The sequence below is a fragment of the Melanerpes formicivorus genome, unplaced genomic scaffold, assembly GCF_026170545.1.
Source record: "Melanerpes formicivorus ecotype bairdi unplaced genomic scaffold, bMelFor1.0.p_v2 SCAF_31, whole genome shotgun sequence".
Lineage (NCBI taxonomy): Eukaryota > Metazoa > Chordata > Aves > Piciformes > Picidae > Melanerpes > Melanerpes formicivorus.
Window position 1 is genome coordinate 9,000,375 of NW_027142383.1, and position 18,726 is coordinate 9,019,100.

At 61.3% G+C, this 18,726-nt stretch overlaps 1 protein-coding gene across 1 annotated transcript in view; it reads right to left on the reverse strand.

The window, feature by feature from the left end:
• TAF1B (TATA-box binding protein associated factor, RNA polymerase I subunit B) overlaps positions 1 to 17,123 on the reverse strand; it is a 69,807-nt gene extending 52,684 nt beyond the window's left edge. Inside the window, 1 exon segment of the mRNA XM_068155364.1 lies at positions 17,046 to 17,123. Coding sequence (XP_068011465.1) covers positions 17,046 to 17,123 — 78 coding nt within the window.
• Between the last annotated feature and the right edge of the window lie 1,603 nt (positions 17,124 to 18,726).

Consider the following 18,726-nt stretch of genomic DNA (forward strand, 5'->3'; position numbering starts at 1 on the left):
CCAGCAGAACCCAGAAGCAGTACCTAGCAGCAGCAGTCGAAGCACCCAGCAGCAGCACCCAGCAGCACCCAGCAGCACCCAGCAATAGCAGGACCCTGCAGCAGCACCCAGCAGCAGCAGCACCCAGCAGCAGCAGCACCCAGTAGCCGCAGCAGCACCCAATAGCAGCAGCACCTAGCAGCAGCACCCAGAAGCAGCAGCACCCAGCAGCAGCAGCACCCAGCAGGAGCAGTAGCAGCACCCAACAGCAGCAGCCAGCAGCAGCACCCAGCAGTAGCAGTAGCAGCACCCAACAGCAGCAGCCAGCAGCAGCACTCAGCAGCAGCACCCAGGAGCACCCAGCAGTACCCAGCAGCAGCAGCACCCGGCAGAAGCAGCACCCAGCAGCAGCAGCAGCTCCCAGCACTACCCAGGAGCAGCACCCAGCAGCACCCAGCAGCAGCAACACCCAGCAGCAGCACCCAGGAGAAGCACCCAGCAGCATCCAGCAGCAGCACCCAGGAGAAGCACCCAGCAGCATCCAGCAGCAGCAGCCAGCAGCAGCACCCAACAGAAGCAGCACCCAGAAAAAGCACCCAGCAGCACCCAGCAGCAGCACCCAGCAGAAGCAGCACCCAGCAGTAGTAACCAGCAGCAACCAGCAGCAGCACCACCAGGCAGTACCCAGCAGCAGCCAGAAGAAGCAGCACCCAGCAGCAGCACCCAGGAGAAGCACCCAGGAGAAGCACCCAGCAGCATCCAGCAGCAGCAGACAGCAGCAGCACCCAACAGAAGCAGCACCCAGAAAAAGCACCCAGCAGCACCCAGCAGCAGCACCACACAGCAGCACCCAGCACCAGCACCCAGCAGAAGCACCCAGCAGCAGCAGCAGCACCCAGCAGCAGCACCCAGCAGAAGCACCCAGCAGCAGCACCCAGCAGAAGCAGCACCCAGCAGAAGCAGCACCCAGCAGCAGCACCCAACAGCAGCACCACCCAGCAGCAGAACCAAGCAGCACCCAGCAGCAGCACCTAGCAACAGCACCCAGCAGCAGCAACACGAGGCAGCAGCACCAGGCAGCACCCAGCAGAACCCAGAAGCAGTACCTAGCAGCAGCAGTCGAAGCACCCAGCAGCAGCACCCAGCAGCACCCAGCAATAGCAGAACCCTGCAGCAGCACCCAGCAGCAGCAGCACCCAGCAGCAGCAGCACCCAGCAGGAGCAGCACCCAGCAGCAGCACCCAACAGCAGTAGCACCCAGTAGCCGCAGCAGCACCCAATAGCAGCAGCACCTAGCAGCAGCACCCAGAAGCAGCAGCACCCAGCAGCAGCAACACCCAGCAGCAGCAGCACCCCGCAGAAGCACCCAGCAGCAGCAGCACCCGGCAGAAGCAGCACCCAGCAGCAGCAGCAGCTCCCAGCACTACCCAGGAGCAGCACCCAGCAGCACCCAGCAGCAGCAACACCCAGCAGCAGCACCCAGGAGAAGCACCCAGCAGCATCCAGCAGCAGCACCCAGGAGAAGCACCCAGCAGCATCCAGCAGCAGCAGCCAGCAGCAGCACCCAACAGAAGCAGCACCCAGAAAAAGCACCCAGCAGCACCCAGCAGCAGCACCCAGCAGAAGCAGCACCCAGCAGGAGCAGCACCCAGCAGCACCACCCAGCAGCAGAACCCAGCAGCACCCAGCAGCAGCACCTAGCAACAGCACCCAGCAGCAGCAACACGAGGCAGCAGCACCCAACAGCAGCACCACCCAGCAGCAGAACCCAGCAGCACCCAGCAGCAGCACCTAGCAACAGCACCCAGCAGCAGCAACACGAGGCAGCAGCACCCAACAGCAGCACCACCCAGCAGCAGAACCCAGCAGCACCCAGCAGCAGCACCTAGCAACAGCACCCAGCAGCAGCAACACGAGGCAGCAGCACCAGGCAGCACCCAGCAGAACCCAGAAGCAGTACCTAGCAGCAGCAGTCGAAGCACCCAGCAGCAGCACCCAGCAGCACCCAGCAGCACCCAGCAATAGCAGGACCCTGCAGCAGCACCCAGCAGCAGCAGCACCCAGCAGCAGCAGCACCCAGTAGCCGCAGCAGCACCCAATAGCAGCAGCACCTAGCAGCAGCACCCAGAAGCAGCAGCACCCAGCAGCAGCAGCACCCAGCAGGAGCAGTAGCAGCACCCAACAGCAGCAGCCAGCAGCAGCACCCAGCAGTAGCAGTAGCAGCACCCAACAGCAGCAGCCAGCAGCAGCACTCAGCAGCAGCACCCAGGAGCACCCAGCAGTACCCAGCAGCAGCAGCACCCGGCAGAAGCAGCACCCAGCAGCAGCAGCAGCTCCCAGCACTACCCAGGAGCAGCACCCAGCAGCACCCAGCAGCAGCAACACCCAGCAGCAGCACCCAGGAGAAGCACCCAGCAGCATCCAGCAGCAGCACCCAGGAGAAGCACCCAGCAGCATCCAGCAGCAGCAGCCAGCAGCAGCACCCAACAGAAGCAGCACCCAGAAAAAGCACCCAGCAGCACCCAGCAGCAGCACCCAGCAGAAGCAGCACCCAGCAGTAGTAACCAGCAGCAACCAGCAGCAGCACCACCAGGCAGTACCCAGCAGCAGCCAGAAGAAGCAGCACCCAGCAGCAGCACCCAGGAGAAGCACCCAGGAGAAGCACCCAGCAGCATCCAGCAGCAGCAGCCAGCAGCAGCACCCAACAGAAGCAGCACCCAGAAAAAGCACCCAGCAGCACCCAGCAGCAGCACCACACAGCAGCACCCAGCACCAGCACCCAGCAGAAGCACCCAGCAGCAGCAGCAGCACCCAGCAGCAGCACCCAGCAGAAGCACCCAGCAGCAGCACCCAGCAGAAGCAGCACCCAGCAGAAGCAGCACCCAGCAGCAGCACCCAACAGCAGCACCACCCAGCAGCAGAACCAAGCAGCACCCAGCAGCAGCACCTAGCAACAGCACCCAGCAGCAGCAACACGAGGCAGCAGCACCAGGCAGCACCCAGCAGAACCCAGAAGCAGTACCTAGCAGCAGCAGTCGAAGCACCCAGCAGCAGCACCCAGCAGCACCCAGCAATAGCAGAACCCTGCAGCAGCACCCAGCAGCAGCAGCACCCAGCAGCAGCAGCACCCAGCAGGAGCAGCACCCAGCAGCAGCACCCAACAGCAGTAGCACCCAGTAGCCGCAGCAGCACCCAATAGCAGCAGCACCTAGCAGCAGCACCCAGAAGCAGCAGCACCCAGCAGCAGCAACACCCAGCAGCAGCAGCACCCCGCAGAAGCACCCAGCAGCAGCAGCACCCAGCAGCAGCACCCAGCAGCAGCACCCAGCAGCACCCAGCAGCAGCAGCACCCAGCAGAAGCAGCACCCAGCAGTAGAACCAGCAGCAACCAGCAGCAGCACCACCAGGCAGCACCAGCACCCAGCAGCAGCACCCAGGAGAAGCACCCAGCAGCAGCACCCAGCAGCAGCACCCAGCAGCAGCAGCCAGCAGCACCCTGCAGCAGCAGCAACCAGCAGCAGCAGCACCCAGCAGCAGCTCCCAGCAGCAGCAGCACCCAGCAGCACCCAGCAGCAGCAGCACCCAGCAGCACCACCAGCACCCAGCAGCAGCAGCACCCAGCAGCAGCCAGCAGAAGGAGCACCCAACAGCAGCACCCAGCAGAAGCAGCACCCAGCAGCCCTGAGCAGCAGCTTCACCCAGCAGAAGCATCCAGCAGCAGCACCCAGCATATGCAGTACACAGCAGCAGCAGTAGCAGCACCCAGCAGCAGCAGCAGCACCCAGCAGCGCCACCAGCACCCAGCAGAAGTATCCTGCAGCAGTAGCAGCAGCACCTAGAAGAAGGAGCAACCAGCAGCACCCAGGAGCAGCAGCACCCAGCAGCAGCACTCAGTAGCAGCAGCACCCAGCAGAAGCACCCAGCAGCACCCAGCAGCAATCTGCAGCAGCACCTAGTAGAAGCAGCAGCCAGCAGCACCCAGCAGCAGCAGTAGCAGCACCCAGCAGCAGCACCCAGCAGCAGCACCCAGTAGCCGCAGAAGCACCCAGCAGCAGCAGCAGCACCCAACACCAGCAGCACCCAGCAGAAGCACCCAGCAGCACCCAGAAGTAGCAGCACCCAGAGGCAGCACCCGCAAGAAGCACCCAGCAGGAGCACCCAGCAGCAGCCAGCAGTACCCAGCAGCACCCTGCAGCAGCAGCAGCACCCAGCAGCAGCAGCACCCAGCAGAAGCAGCACCCAGCAGTAGTACCAGCAGCACCCAGCAGTAGAACCAGCAGCAACCTGAAGCAGCACGACCAGGCAGCACCAGCACCCAGCAGCAGCACCCAGGAGAAGCACGCAGGAGAAGCAGCCAGCAGCACCCAGCAGCAGCAGCCAGCAGCACCCTGCAGCAGCAGCACCCAGCAGCAGCAGCACCCAGCAGCAGCTCCCAGCAGCAGCAGCACCCAGCAGCAGCACCCAGCAGCAGCACCCAGCAGCAGCAGCAGCACCCAGCAGCAGCAGCACCCAGCAGCAGCAGCACCCAGCAGCAGCTCCCAGCAGCAGCAGCACCCAGCAGCAGCACCCAGCAGCAGCAGCCAGCAGCACCCTGCAGCAGCAGCACCCAGCAGCAGCAGCACCCAGCAGCAGCTCCCAGCAGCAGCAGCACCCAGCAGCAGCACCCAGCAGCAGCACCCAGCAGCAGCAGCAGCACCCAGCAGCAGCAGCACCCAGCAGCAGCAGCACCCAGCAGCATTAGCAGCACCCCGCAGCAGCAGCACCCAGCAGCAGCAGCACCCCGCAGAAGCACCCAGCAGCAGCAGCACCCAGCAGCAGCACCCAGCAGTAGCACCCAGCAGCAACCAGCAGCGGCAGCACCAGGCAGCACTGGACAGCTGCACCCAGCAGCCGCACCCAGCAGCAGTAGCACCCAGCAGAAGCAGCACCCAGCAGCAGCACCCAGCAGCATCCAGCAGCAGCACCCAGTAGAAGCAGCACCCAGCAGCAGCAGCAGCCAGCAGCAGCACCCAGCAGCACCCAGCAGCACCCAGCAGCATTAGCACCCAGCAGAAGCAGCACCCAACAGCAGCACCCAGCAGCAGCACTCAGCAGAAGCAGCACCCAGCAGCATCCAGCAGCAGCACCCAGTAGAAGCAGCACCCAGCCGCAGCAGCACCCAGCAGCAGCACCAGGCAGCACCCAGCAGCAGCAGCACCCAGCCGAAGCAGCACCCAGCAGCAGCAGCACCCAGCAAGAGCAGGCAGCAGAAGCAGCACTCGGCAGCAGCACCCAGCAGCAGAAGTAGCAGAACCCAGCAGCAGCACCCAGCAGCAGCACCCAGCAGCAGCAGCACCCAGCAGCAGCACCCAGCAGGAGCAGCAGCCAGCAGCAGCACCCAGCAGCACCCAGCAGTACCAAGGAGCACCTAGAAGCAGCACCCAGCAGCAGCAGCACCCAGCAGCAGCACCAGGCAGCACCCAGCAGCAGCAGCACCCAGCAGAAGCAGCACCCAGCAGCAGCAGCAGCAACCAGCAGCAGCACCACCAGGCAGCACCCAGCATATGCAGTACACAGCAGCAGCAGTAGCAGCACCCAGCAGTAGCAGAACCCAGCAGCACCACCAGCACCCAGCAGCAGTATCCTGCAGCAGTAGCAGCAGCACCTAGAAGAAGCAGCAACCAGCAGCACCCAGGAGCAGCAGCACCCAGCAGCAGCACTCAGTAGCAGCAGCACCCAGCAGAAGCACCCAGATGCAGCACCCAGCAGCACCCAGCAGCAGCACCCAGCAGAAGCAGCACCCAGCAGCATCTCCCAGCAGCACCCAGCAGCAGAACCCAGAAGCAGCAGCACCCAGCAGCAGCAGCACCCAGCAAGAGCAGGCAGCAGAAGCAGCACTCGGCAGCAGCACCCGGCAGCAGAAGTAGCAGCACCCAGCAGCAGCACCCAGCAGCAGCACCAGGCAGCACCCAGCAGAAGCACCCAGCTGCAGCACCCAGCAGCAGCAGCACCCAGCAGCAGCAGCACCCAGCAGCAGCACCCAGTAGCCGCAGCAGCACCCAATAGCAGCAGCACCTAGCAGCAGCACCCAGAAGCACCACCACCCAGCAGCAGCAGCACCCAGCAGGAGCAGCACCCAGCAGCAGCACCCAGCAGCAGCACCCAGTAGCACCCAGCAGCAGCACCCAGCAGAAGCAGCACCCAGCAGCAGCACCCAGCAGAAGCACCCAGCAGCAGAAGCACCCAGCAGAAGCAGCACCGAGAAGCAGCAGCACGCAGAAGAAGCAGCATCCAGCAGGAGCACCCAGCAGCACCCAGCAGTACCCAGCAGTACCCAGCAGCAGCACCCAGCAGTAGCAGTAGCAGCACCCAACAGCAGCAGCCAGCAGCAGCACCCAGCAGTAGCAGTAGCAGCACCCAACAGCAGCAGCCAGCAGCAGCACCCAGCAGCAGCACCCAGCAGCAGCACATAGCAGCACCCAGCAGCAGCAGCTCCCAGCAGCAGCACCCAGCAGCAGCAGCTCCCAGCAGCAGCACCCAGCAGCAGCACCCAGGAGCACCCAGCAGTACCCAGCAGCAGCAGCACCCGGCAGAAGCAGCACCCAGCAGCAGCAGCAGCTCCCAGCACTACCCAGGAGCAGCACCCAGCAGCACCCAGCAGCAGCAACACCCAGCAGCAGCACCCAGGAGAAGCACCCAGCAGCATCCAGCAGCAGCAGCCAGCAGCAGCACCCAACAGAAGCAGCACCCAGAAAAAGCACCCAGCAGCACCCAGCAGCAGCACCCAGCAGAAGCAGCACCCAGCAGTAGTAACCAGCAGCAACCAGCAGCAGCACCACCAGGCAGTACCCAGCAGCAGCCAGAAGAAGCAGCACCCAGCAGCAGCACCCAGGAGAAGCACCCAGGAGAAGCACCCAGCAGCATCCAGCAGCAGCAGCCAGCAGCAGCACCCAACAGAAGCAGCACCCAGAAAAAGCACCCAGCAGCACCCAGCAGCAGCACCACACAGCAGCACCCAGCACCAGCACCCAGCAGAAGCACCCAGCAGCAGCAGCAGCACCCAGCAGCAGCACCCAGCAGAAGCACCCAGCAGCAGCACCCAGCAGAAGCAGCACCCAGCAGAAGCAGCACCCAGCAGCAGCACCCAACAGCAGCACCACCCAGCAGCAGAACCCAGCAGCACCCAGCAGCAGCACCTAGCAACAGCACCCAGCAGCAGCAACACGAGGCAGCAGCACCAGGCAGCACCCAGCAGAACCCAGAAGCAGTACCTAGCAGCAGCAGTCGAAGCACCCAGCAGCAGCACCCAGCAGCAGCACCCAGCAGCAGCAGCACCCAGCAGCAGCACCCAGCAGCAGCAGCACCCAGCAGCAGCACCCAGCAGCATTAGCAGCACCCCGCAGCAGCAGCACCCAGCAGCAGCAGCACCCCGCAGAAGCACCCAGCAGCAGCAGCACCCAGCAGCAGCACCCAGCAGTAGCACCCAGCAGCAACCAGCAGCGGCAGCACCAGGCAGCACTGGACAGCTGCACCCAGCAGCCGCACCCAGCAGCAGTAGCACCCAGCAGAAGCAGCACCCAGCAGCAGCACCCAGCAGCATCCAGCAGCAGCACCCAGTAGAAGCAGCACCCAGCAGCAGCAGCAGCCAGCAGCAGCACCCAGCAGCACCCAGCAGCACCCAGCAGCATTAGCACCCAGCAGAAGCAGCACCCAACAGCAGCACCCAGCAGCAGCACTCAGCAGAAGCAGCACCCAGCAGCATCCAGCAGCAGCACCCAGTAGAAGCAGCACCCAGCCGCAGCAGCACCCAGCAGCAGCACCAGGCAGCACCCAGCAGCAGCAGCACCCAGCCGAAGCAGCACCCAGCAGCAGCAGCACCCAGCAAGAGCAGGCAGCAGAAGCAGCACTCGGCAGCAGCACCCAGCAGCAGAAGTAGCAGAACCCAGCAGCAGCACCCAGCAGCAGCACCCAGCAGCAGCAGCACCCAGCAGCAGCACCCAGCAGGAGCAGCAGCCAGCAGCAGCACCCAGCAGCACCCAGCAGTACCAAGGAGCACCTAGAAGCAGCACCCAGCAGCAGCAGCACCCAGCAGCAGCACCAGGCAGCACCCAGCAGCAGCAGCACCCAGCAGAAGCAGCACCCAGCAGCAGCAGCAGCAACCAGCAGCAGCACCACCAGGCAGCACCCAGCATATGCAGTACACAGCAGCAGCAGTAGCAGCACCCAGCAGTAGCAGAACCCAGCAGCACCACCAGCACCCAGCAGCAGTATCCTGCAGCAGTAGCAGCAGCACCTAGAAGAAGCAGCAACCAGCAGCACCCAGGAGCAGCAGCACCCAGCAGCAGCACTCAGTAGCAGCAGCACCCAGCAGAAGCACCCAGATGCAGCACCCAGCAGCACCCAGCAGCAGCACCCAGCAGAAGCAGCACCCAGCAGCATCTCCCAGCAGCACCCAGCAGCAGAACCCAGAAGCAGCAGCACCCAGCAGCAGCAGCACCCAGCAAGAGCAGGCAGCAGAAGCAGCACTCGGCAGCAGCACCCGGCAGCAGAAGTAGCAGCACCCAGCAGCAGCACCCAGCAGCAGCACCAGGCAGCACCCAGCAGAAGCACCCAGCTGCAGCACCCAGCAGCAGCAGCACCCAGCAGCAGCAGCACCCAGCAGCAGCACCCAGTAGCCGCAGCAGCACCCAATAGCAGCAGCACCTAGCAGCAGCACCCAGAAGCACCACCACCCAGCAGCAGCAGCACCCAGCAGGAGCAGCACCCAGCAGCAGCACCCAGCAGCAGCACCCAGTAGCACCCAGCAGCAGCACCCAGCAGAAGCAGCACCCAGCAGCTGCACCCAGCAGAAGCACCCAGCAGCAGAAGCACCCAGCAGAAGCAGCACCGAGAAGCAGCAGCACGCAGAAGAAGCAGCATCCAGCAGGAGCACCCAGCAGCACCCAGCAGTACCCAGCAGTACCCAGCAGCAGCACCCAGCAGTAGCAGTAGCAGCACCCAACAGCAGCAGCCAGCAGCAGCACCCAGCAGTAGCAGTAGCAGCACCCAACAGCAGCAGCCAGCAGCAGCACCCAGCAGCAGCACCCAGCAGCAGCACATAGCAGCACCCAGCAGCAGCAGCTCCCAGCAGCAGCACCCAGCAGCAGCAGCTCCCAGCAGCAGCACCCAGCAGCAGCACCCAGGAGCACCCAGCAGTACCCAGCAGCAGCAGCACCCGGCAGAAGCAGCACCCAGCAGCAGCAGCAGCTCCCAGCACTACCCAGGAGCAGCACCCAGCAGCACCCAGCAGCAGCAACACCCAGCAGCAGCACCCAGGAGAAGCACCCAGCAGCATCCAGCAGCAGCAGCCAGCAGCAGCACCCAACAGAAGCAGCACCCAGAAAAAGCACCCAGCAGCACCCAGCAGCAGCACCCAGCAGAAGCAGCACCCAGCAGTAGTAACCAGCAGCAACCAGCAGCAGCACCACCAGGCAGTACCCAGCAGCAGCCAGAAGAAGCAGCACCCAGCAGCAGCACCCAGGAGAAGCACCCAGGAGAAGCACCCAGCAGCATCCAGCAGCAGCAGCCAGCAGCAGCACCCAACAGAAGCAGCACCCAGAAAAAGCACCCAGCAGCACCCAGCAGCAGCACCACACAGCAGCACCCAGCACCAGCACCCAGCAGAAGCACCCAGCAGCAGCAGCAGCACCCAGCAGCAGCACCCAGCAGAAGCACCCAGCAGCAGCACCCAGCAGAAGCAGCACCCAGCAGAAGCAGCACCCAGCAGCAGCACCCAACAGCAGCACCACCCAGCAGCAGAACCCAGCAGCACCCAGCAGCAGCACCTAGCAACAGCACCCAGCAGCAGCAACACGAGGCAGCAGCACCAGGCAGCACCCAGCAGAACCCAGAAGCAGTACCTAGCAGCAGCAGTCGAAGCACCCAGCAGCAGCACCCAGCAGCACCCAGCAGCACCCAGCAATAGCAGGACCCTGCAGCAGCACCCAGCAGCAGCAGCACCCAGCAGCAGCAGCACCCAGTAGCCGCAGCAGCACCCAATAGCAGCAGCACCTAGCAGCAGCACCCAGAAGCAGCAGCACCCAGCAGCAGCAGCACCCAGCAGGAGCAGCACGCAGCAGCAGCACCCAGTAGCTGCAGCAGCACCCATCAGCAGCAGCAGCACCCAACACCAGCAGCACCCAGCAGAAGCACCCAGCAGCACCCAGAAGCAGCATTCAGTGGGAGCACCCAGCAGCAGCCAGCAGTACCCAGCAGCACCCAGCAGCAGCAGCACCCAGCAGCAGCACCCAGCAGCAGCAGCACCCAGCAGCAATCAGCAGCAGCACCTAGTAGAAGCAGCAGCCAGCAGCAGCCAGCAGCAGCCAGCAGCAGCAGTAGCAGCACCCAGCAGCAGCACCCAGCAGCAGCACCCAGTAGCCGCAGAAGCACCCAGCAGCAGCAGCAGCACCTAACACCAGCAGCACCCAGCAGAAGCACCCAGCAGCACCCAGAAGCAGCAGCACCCAGCGGCAGCACCCAGCAGAAGCACCCAGCAGGAGCACCAGGCAGCACCCAGCAGTACCCAGCAGCACCCCGCAGCAGCAGCAGCACCCAGCAGAAGCAGCACCCAGCAGTAGTACCAGCAGCAACCAGCAGTAGAACCAGCAGCAACCAGCAGCAGCACCACCAGGCAGCACCAGCACCCAGCAGCAGCACCCAGGAGAAGCACGCAGGAGAAGCACCCAGCAGCACCCAGCAGCAGCAGCCAGCAGCACCCTGCAGCAGCAGCAACCAGCAGCAGCAGCACCCAGCAGCAGCTCCCAGCAGCAGCAGCACCCAGCAGCACCCAGCGGAAGCACCCAGCAGCAGCACACAGCGGAGCAGGCAGCAGCAGCAGCACCCCGCAGAAGCACACAGCAGAAGCAGCACGAGGAAGCAGCACGTGGCAGCACCCAGCAGCACCCAGAAGCAGAACCCAGCAGCAGCAGTAGAAGCACCCAGCAGCAGCACCCAGCAACAGCACCCAGCAGCAGTAACCAGCACCACCCAGCAGCAGCATTCCGCAGGGCCATCCAGCAGCATCCAGCAGTACCCAGAAGCAGCACCCAACAGCAGCAGCCAGCAGCAGCACTCAGCAGCAGCACTCAGCAGCAGCACCCCCCAGCAGCAGCACCCAACAGCAGCAGCCAGCAGCAGCACTCAGCAGCAGCAGCACCCAGCAGCAGCACCCAGCAGCAGCACCCAAAAGCAGCAGCCAGCAGCAGCACCCAACAGCAGCAGCCAGCAGCAGCACTCAGCAGAAGCAGCACGCCACAGCAGCACGCCGCAGCAGCACCCAACAGCAGCACCCAGCAGAAGGAGCACCCAACAGCAGCACCCAGCAGAAGCAGCACCCAGCAGCACTGAGCAGCAGCTTCACCCAGCAGACGCATCCAGCAGCAGCACCCAGCATATGCAGTACCCAGCAGCAGCAGTAGCAGCACCCAGCAGCACCACCAGCACCCAGCAGAAGTATCCTGCAGCACCCAGCAACAGCACCTAGAAGAAGCAGCACCCAGCAGCACCCAGCAGCAGCAGCACCCAGCAGAAGCACCCAGCTGCAGCACCCAGCAGCACCCAGCAGCAGCACCCAGCAGCAGCAGCACCCAGCAGCACCCAGCAGCCACACTCAGCAGAAGCAGCACCTAGCAGCAGCACCCAGAAGCAGCAGCACCCAGCAGCAGCAGCACCCAGCAGCGGCACCCAACAGCACCCAGCAGCAGCAGCACCCAGCAGCACCACCAGCACCCAGCAGCAGCAGCACCCAGCAGCAGCCAGCAGCACCCAACAGCAGCACCCAGCAGAAGGAGCACCCAACAGCAGCACCCAGCAGAAGCAGCACCCAGCAGCACTGAGCAGCAGCTTCACCCAGCAGAAGCATCCAGCAGCAGCACCCAGCATATGCAGTACCCAGCAGCAGCAGTAGCTGCACCCAGCAGCAGCAGCAGCACCCAGCAGCACCACCAGCACCCAGCAGAAGTATCCTGCAGCACCCAGCAACAGCACCTAGAAGAAGCAGCAGCCAGCAGCACCCAGGTGCAGCAGCACCCAGCAGAAACACCCAGCTGCAGCACCCAGCAGCACCCAGCAGCAGCACCCAGCAGCACCCAGCAGCACCCAGCAGCAGCACCCAGAAGAAGCAGCACCCAGCAGCAGCACCCAGCAGAAGCAGCACCCAGCAGCATCTCCCAGCAGCACACAGCAGCACCCAGCAGCAGAACCCAGAAGCAGCAGCACCCAGAAGCAGCAGCACCCAGCAGCAGCAGCACCCAGCAGCAGAACCCAGTAGGAGCAGCAGCCAGCAGCAGCACCCAGTAGCCGCAGCAGCACCCAATAGCAGCAGCACCTAGCAGCAGCACCCAGAAGCAGCAGCACCCAGCAGCAGCAGCACCCAGCCGGAGCAGCACCCAGCAGCAGCACCCAGTAGCTGCAGCAGCACCCATCAGCAGCAGCAGCACCCAACACCAGCAGCACCCAGCAGAAGCACCCAGCAGCACCCAGAAGCAGCATCCAGTGGGAGCACCCAGCAGCAGCCAGCAGTACCCAGCAGCAGCACCCAGTAGAAGCAGCACACAGCAGCAATCAGCAGCAGCACCTAGTAGAAGCAGCAGCCAGCAGCAGCCAGCAGCACCCAGCAGCAGCAGTAGCAGCACCCAGAAGCAGCACCCAGCGGCAGCACCCAGCAGAAGCACCCAGCAGGAGCACCAGGCAGCACCCAGCAGTACCCAGCAGCACCCCGCAGCAGCAGCAGCACCCAGCAGAAGCAGCACCCAGCAGTAGTACCAGCAGCAACCAGCAGTAGAACCAGCAGCAACCAGCAGCAGCACCACCAGGCAGCACCAGCACCCAGGAGAAGCACGCAGGAGAAGCACCCAGCAGCACCCAGCAGCAGCAGCCAGCAGCACCCTGCAGCAGCAGCAACCAGCAGCAGCAGCACCCAGCAGCAGCTCCCAGCAGCAGCAGCAACCAGCAGCACCCAGCGGAAGCACCCAGCAGCAGCAGCAGCAGCACACAGCAGAGCAGGCAGCAGCAGCAGCACCCCGCAGAAGCACACAGCAGAAGCAGCACGAGGCAGCAGCACGTGGCAGCACCTAGCACCACCCAGAAGCAGAACTCAGCAGCAGCAGTAGAAGCACCCAGCAGCAGCACCCAGCAAGAGCACCCAGCAGCAGTAACCAGCACCACCCAGCAGCAGCACCACCAGGCAGCACCCTGCAGCAGCACCCAGCAGCGGCATTCCGCAGGAGCACCCAGCAGCATCCAGCAGCACCCAGCAGCAGCACCCAACAGCAGCAGCCAGCAGCAGCACTCAGCAGAAGCAGCACGCCGCAGCAGCACCCAGCAGCAGCACCCAACAGCACCCAGCAGCAGCAGCACCCAGCAGCACCACCAGCAGCCAGCAGCAGCAGCACCCAGCAGCAGCCAGCAGCACCCAACAGCAGCACCCAGCAGAAGGAGCACCCAAAAGCCGCACCCAGCAGAAGCAGCACCCAGCAGCACTGAGCAGCAGCTTCACCCAGCAGAAGCATCCAGCAGCAGCACCCAGCATATGCAGTACCCAGCAGCAGCAGTAGCAGCACCCAGCAGCAGCAGCAGCACCCAGCAGCACCACCAGCACCCAGCAGAAGTATCCTGCAGCACCCAGCAACAGCACCTAGAAGAAGCAGCAACGAGCAGCACCCAGGAGCAGCAGCACCCAGCAGAAGCACCCAGCTACAGCACCCAGCAGCACCCAGCAGCAGCACCCAGCAGCAGCAGCACCCAGCAGCACCCAGCAGCAGCACCCAGCAGAAGCAGCACCCAGCAGCATCTCCCAGCAGCACCCAGCAGCAGCACCCAGCAGCAGCACCCAGAAGCAGCAGCACCCAGCAGCAGCAGCACCCAGCAAGAGCAGCCAGCAGAAGCAGCAGCCAGCAACACCCAGCAGCAGCAGCACTCAGCAGCAGCACTCACCAGCAGCAGCACCCAGCAGCAGCACCCAGAAGCAGCAGCACCCAGCAGCAGCAGCACCCAGCAGCAGCACCCAACAGCAGCAGCCAGCAGCAGCACTCAGCAGAAGCAGCACCCCGCAGCAGCACCCAATAGCACCCAGCAGCAGCAGCACCCAGCAGCACCACCAGCACCCAGCAGCAGCAGCGCCCAGCAGCAGCCAGCAGCACCTAACAGCAGCACCCAGCAGAAGGAGCACCCAACAGCAGCACCCAGCAGAAGCAGCACCCAGCAGCACTGAGCAGCAGCTTCACCCAGCAGAAGCATCCAGCAGCAGCACCCAGCATATGCAGTACCCAGCAGCAGCAGTAGCTGCACCCAGCAGGAGCAGCAGCACCCAGCAACAGCACCTAGAAGAAGCAGCAACCAGCAGCACCTAGGACCAGCAGCACCCAGCAGAAACACCCAGCTGCAGCACCCAGCAGCACCCAGCAGCAGCACCCAGCAGCAGCACCCAACAGCAGCAGCCAGCAGCAGCACCCAGCAGAAGCAGCACCCAGCAGCATCTCCCAGCAGCACCCAGCAGCACCCAGCAGCAGCACCCAGAAGCAGCAGCACCCAGCAGCAGCAGCACCCAGCAAGAGCAGCCAGCAGAAGCAGCAGCCAGCAACACCCAGCAGCAGCAGCACTCAGCAGCAGCACTCACCAGCAGCAGCACCCAGCAGCAGCACCCAGCAGGAGCAGCACCCAGGAGCAGCACCTAGCAGCAGCACCCAGAAGCAGAAGTACCCAGCAGCACCCAGCAGCAGCAGCACCCAACAGCAGCCAGCAGAACCCAGCAGCAGCACCCAGCAGCAGCACCCAGCAAGAGCAGCCAGCAGAAGCAGCACTCGGCAGCAGCACCCGGCAGCAGCAACACCCAGCAGCAGCAGCACCCAGCAGCAGCAGCACCCAACAGCAGCACTCAGCAGCAGCACTCACCAGCAGCAGCACCCAGCAGCAGCACCCAGCAGCAGCAGCACCCAGCAGCAGCACCCAGCAGGAGCAGCACCGAGAAGCAGCAGCACCCAGCAGCAGCACCCAGCAGGAGCAGCACCCAGGAGCAGCACCTAGCAGCAGCACCCAGCAGCAGCAGCACACAACTGCAGCACCCAGCCGCAGCAGCACCCAGCAGCACCCGGCAGAAGCAGCACCCAGCAGCAGAAGCAGCACCCAGCAGAAGCAGCACCCAGCAGCAGCAGCCAGCAGCACCCAGCAGCAGTAGCCAGCAGAACCCAGCGGCAGCACCCAGCGGCAGCACCCAGCAGCAGCACCCAGCAGCACCCCGCAGCACCCAGCAGCAGCACCCAGCAGAAGCAGCACCCAGCAGCATCTCCCAGCAGCACCCAGCAGCACCCAGCAGCAGCACCCAGAAGCAGCAGCACCCAGCAGCAGCAGCACTCAGCAGCAGCACTCACCAGCAGCAGCACCCAGCAGCAGCACCCAGCAGGAGCAGCACCCGGGAGCAGCACCTAGCAGCAGCACCCAGAAGCAGCAGCACCCAGCAGGAGCACCCATCAGCAGCAGCCAGCAGCCACACTCAGCAGAAGCAGCACTGTGGTGGGTGGAAGGTAAGGCCAAGAAGCCTCCTCCCTTCCCCCTTTGTAAAGTAAAAGGAAGAAAAAAAAAATTGAAGGGAAAGGAAAAAAAACTCGCAAGCTGAATTAGCAAGGCAGTGGAGCTATATTTACAAAGCGATGTAGGGTTTGCAGGGAGATATTTACAAATTTACAATATCTACAATATATACAAAGATATACAACAGAGTAACACAGAAATGAGAGTAAACCCCTCGGCAGAGGGGTTCCCCACCTCCGCTCTCCCCTCTCTCCCCCCCTTTCCCCAGAATGGGATAGAAAGAGAAAGGAAAGAGAGGAAAAAAAAGTTAGAAGCAGTTCGTGTTGATTGGAAGGGAGTTAGTATACAGGCCTGTTATCTGGTTTTCAAGGCCGAGGCCTTGGCAGAAAGCCCAGCACAGGCAAAGCTGCTGCACGAAGCAAAGACGGAAGCAAGACTGACTGAGAAGTGCTGGAAATGTCCACTTCACTCCCACTTCAGAAGGTGCTTCCTCCCACTCGTCCAATGAAATTAGTTTAGACTATTCCTTCCGTTTACCAACTTCCGTCCACCATATTCCCTTTCTTAAGGGGGCAACGTCAACCGGCCACAGTCCACCCCTTCTAAACAATTTCATTGGCTGTTCATACTGTCCATCCAATCCAAAACGATATTTACAGTTCGTGAGCAAAGTTCATAGTCCATTCCGGCTACGCTCAGATGTAGATGATTCAAAAGTCCAAGAAAATCAGAAAATGAGAAAAATGGAAAACAGTTCATTTCTTCGCCGACGAAGCAAAGAAAAGGGAAACAGGGATTCTCAGGGTCTCTTAGTTGACTCAGGGCTCTCAGGGATCTCAGGGTTCATGCACTGTAGATTCCTCGTTGATTCTTCCTCTGCACGCCTTATAGCTGTACAACAGTTTGAAATTAACCTCTTTCAGCTAAAGTTAAATTTCTTTGTGGAACACACTGAATTTCACCATTCTCCTGCATTACCCAATAAGTGTGACCCGGACCTTCAGCTGAAACCACCCCTCGGACAGGTTTAGCCTCTCCTGAGGGTGAAAATACCCAAACAGTTTTACCGAATAGATTCTTTTCTCTAACAACAGGAACTCTATCACCTTCTACTTTCTGTAGCAAATCTGAATGTGCAGGTCCAGCTCGGTTCACTGAACCTCTACTATTTACCAGCCAGGTTGCTTGTGCTAAATGTTTTTCCCAGTTTTTCAAAGATCCACCTCCCATGGCTTTGAGAGTGGTCTTCAACAAACCGTTGTAGCGTTCAATCTTCCCTGAAGCTGGTGCATAGTAGGGAATGTGGAATATCCACTCAATACCGTGCTCTTTTGCCCAGTTCTTTACAAGGTTGTTCTTGAAATGAGTTCCGTTGTCTGACTCGATCCTCTCTGGAGTTCCGTGTCTCCACAGGATCTGTCTCTCCAGACCAAGAATGGTGTTGCGTGCAGTTGCATGCGGAACTGGATAAGTTTCCAACCATCCAGTGTTTGCCTCTACCATAGTAAGCACGTATTGCTTACCAGAACGAGAACGTGGTAGAGTGATGTAGTCAATCTGCCAAGCTTCACCATACTTGTACTTAGACCATCTGTCGCCATACCACAAGGGCTTAAGTCGTTTTGCCTGCTTAATAGCAGCACAAATGTCACAGTCATGGATGACTTGTGTGATAGCATCCATGGAAATGTCTATGGATCTGTCACGAGCCCATTGGTATGTTGCATCTCTGCCTTGATGTCCTGACGAATCATGAGCCCACCGAGCTAAGAATATCTCACCCCGGTGTTTCCAGTCGAGATCAAGATTAGAGTCCATGTCTACTTGAGAAACTCTTGCAGCTAGATCTGCCTGATGGTTGTGTTGCTGTTCCTCAGTAGCTTTGCTCTTAGGAATGTGAGTATCGATGTGTCTCACTTTCACTGGAATTCTCTCGATTCGATCAGCAATGTCCTGCCATAGGCTGGCTGCCCAAATGGGTTTTCCTTTTCTCTGCCAACCACTCTTCTTCCAGTTCTTTAGCCAACCCCATAGAGCATTGGCTACCATCCATGAGTCGGTGTAGAGATAAAGCTTTGGCCATCTCTCACGTTCAGCCACGTCGAGAGCTAGCTGGACAGCTTTTACCTCTGCGAACTGACTGGATTCTCCTTCTCCATCTTTCGCCTCTGCAACTCGACGTGTTGGACTCCACACTGCAGATTTCCACCTTCGCTTGTTTCCAACAAGACGACAGGAACCGTCTGTGAACAAAGCATATTTCTTTTCATCATCAGAAAGGTCATTGTAAGGAGGAGCTTCCTCAGCACGAGTCACTTTCTCCTCTGGAGGTTTAGCACAGTTGATACCTTCAGGCCAACTTGAGATCACCTCCACTAGACCAGGTCTTTCAAGATTTCCCATTCGAGCTCTCTGTGTTATCAGAGCCATCCACTTAGACCAGGTTGAGTCTGTGGCATGATGTGGTGTGGATCCTTTGCCTTTGAACATCCAATTCAAAACTGGTAATCTGGGAGCTAAAAGAAGTTGTGATTCAGTTCCAATCACTTCAGAAGATGCTTTCACTCCTTCATAGGCAGCTAAAATTTCTTTCTCTGTTGGAGTATAGTTAGCCTCTGAACCTCTGTAACCTCGACTCCAGAAACCAAGAGGTCGTCCACGTGTCTCACCTGGAGCTTTTTGCCACAAGCACCAGGTTGGACCATTGTCACTTGCAGCCGTGTACAAAATGTTCTTAATGTCTGGACCATCTCGGACAGGTCCCAGACCCATTGCTTGAATCACTTCTTGCTTTATCTGGTCAAAGGCTGCTTGTTGTTCAGGTCCCCAGTGGAAATGGTTTCTCTTTTGAGTCACATCATACAGAGGTTTCACAATCTGACTGTATCCAGGAATGTGCAGTCTCCAAAATCCCACTATCCCTAAGAAGCGTAGAGTCTCTTGCTTGTTTGTGGGACTTGCCATGGTAGAGACTCTATTTACGACATCCACTGGAATGTGTCGACGTCCATCCTGCCACCTCACTCCCAGAAATTGAATCTCTGTGGTAGGTCTTTTCACCTTGTCTCGTTTGATGGCAAAACCTGCATTCAGAAGAATGTCAATGATTTTGTTACCTTTCTCGAAGACTTCCTCAGCAGTTTTGCCCCAGACGATGATATCATCGATGAACTGGATGTGTTCTGGAGCACCGCCTTTCTCCAG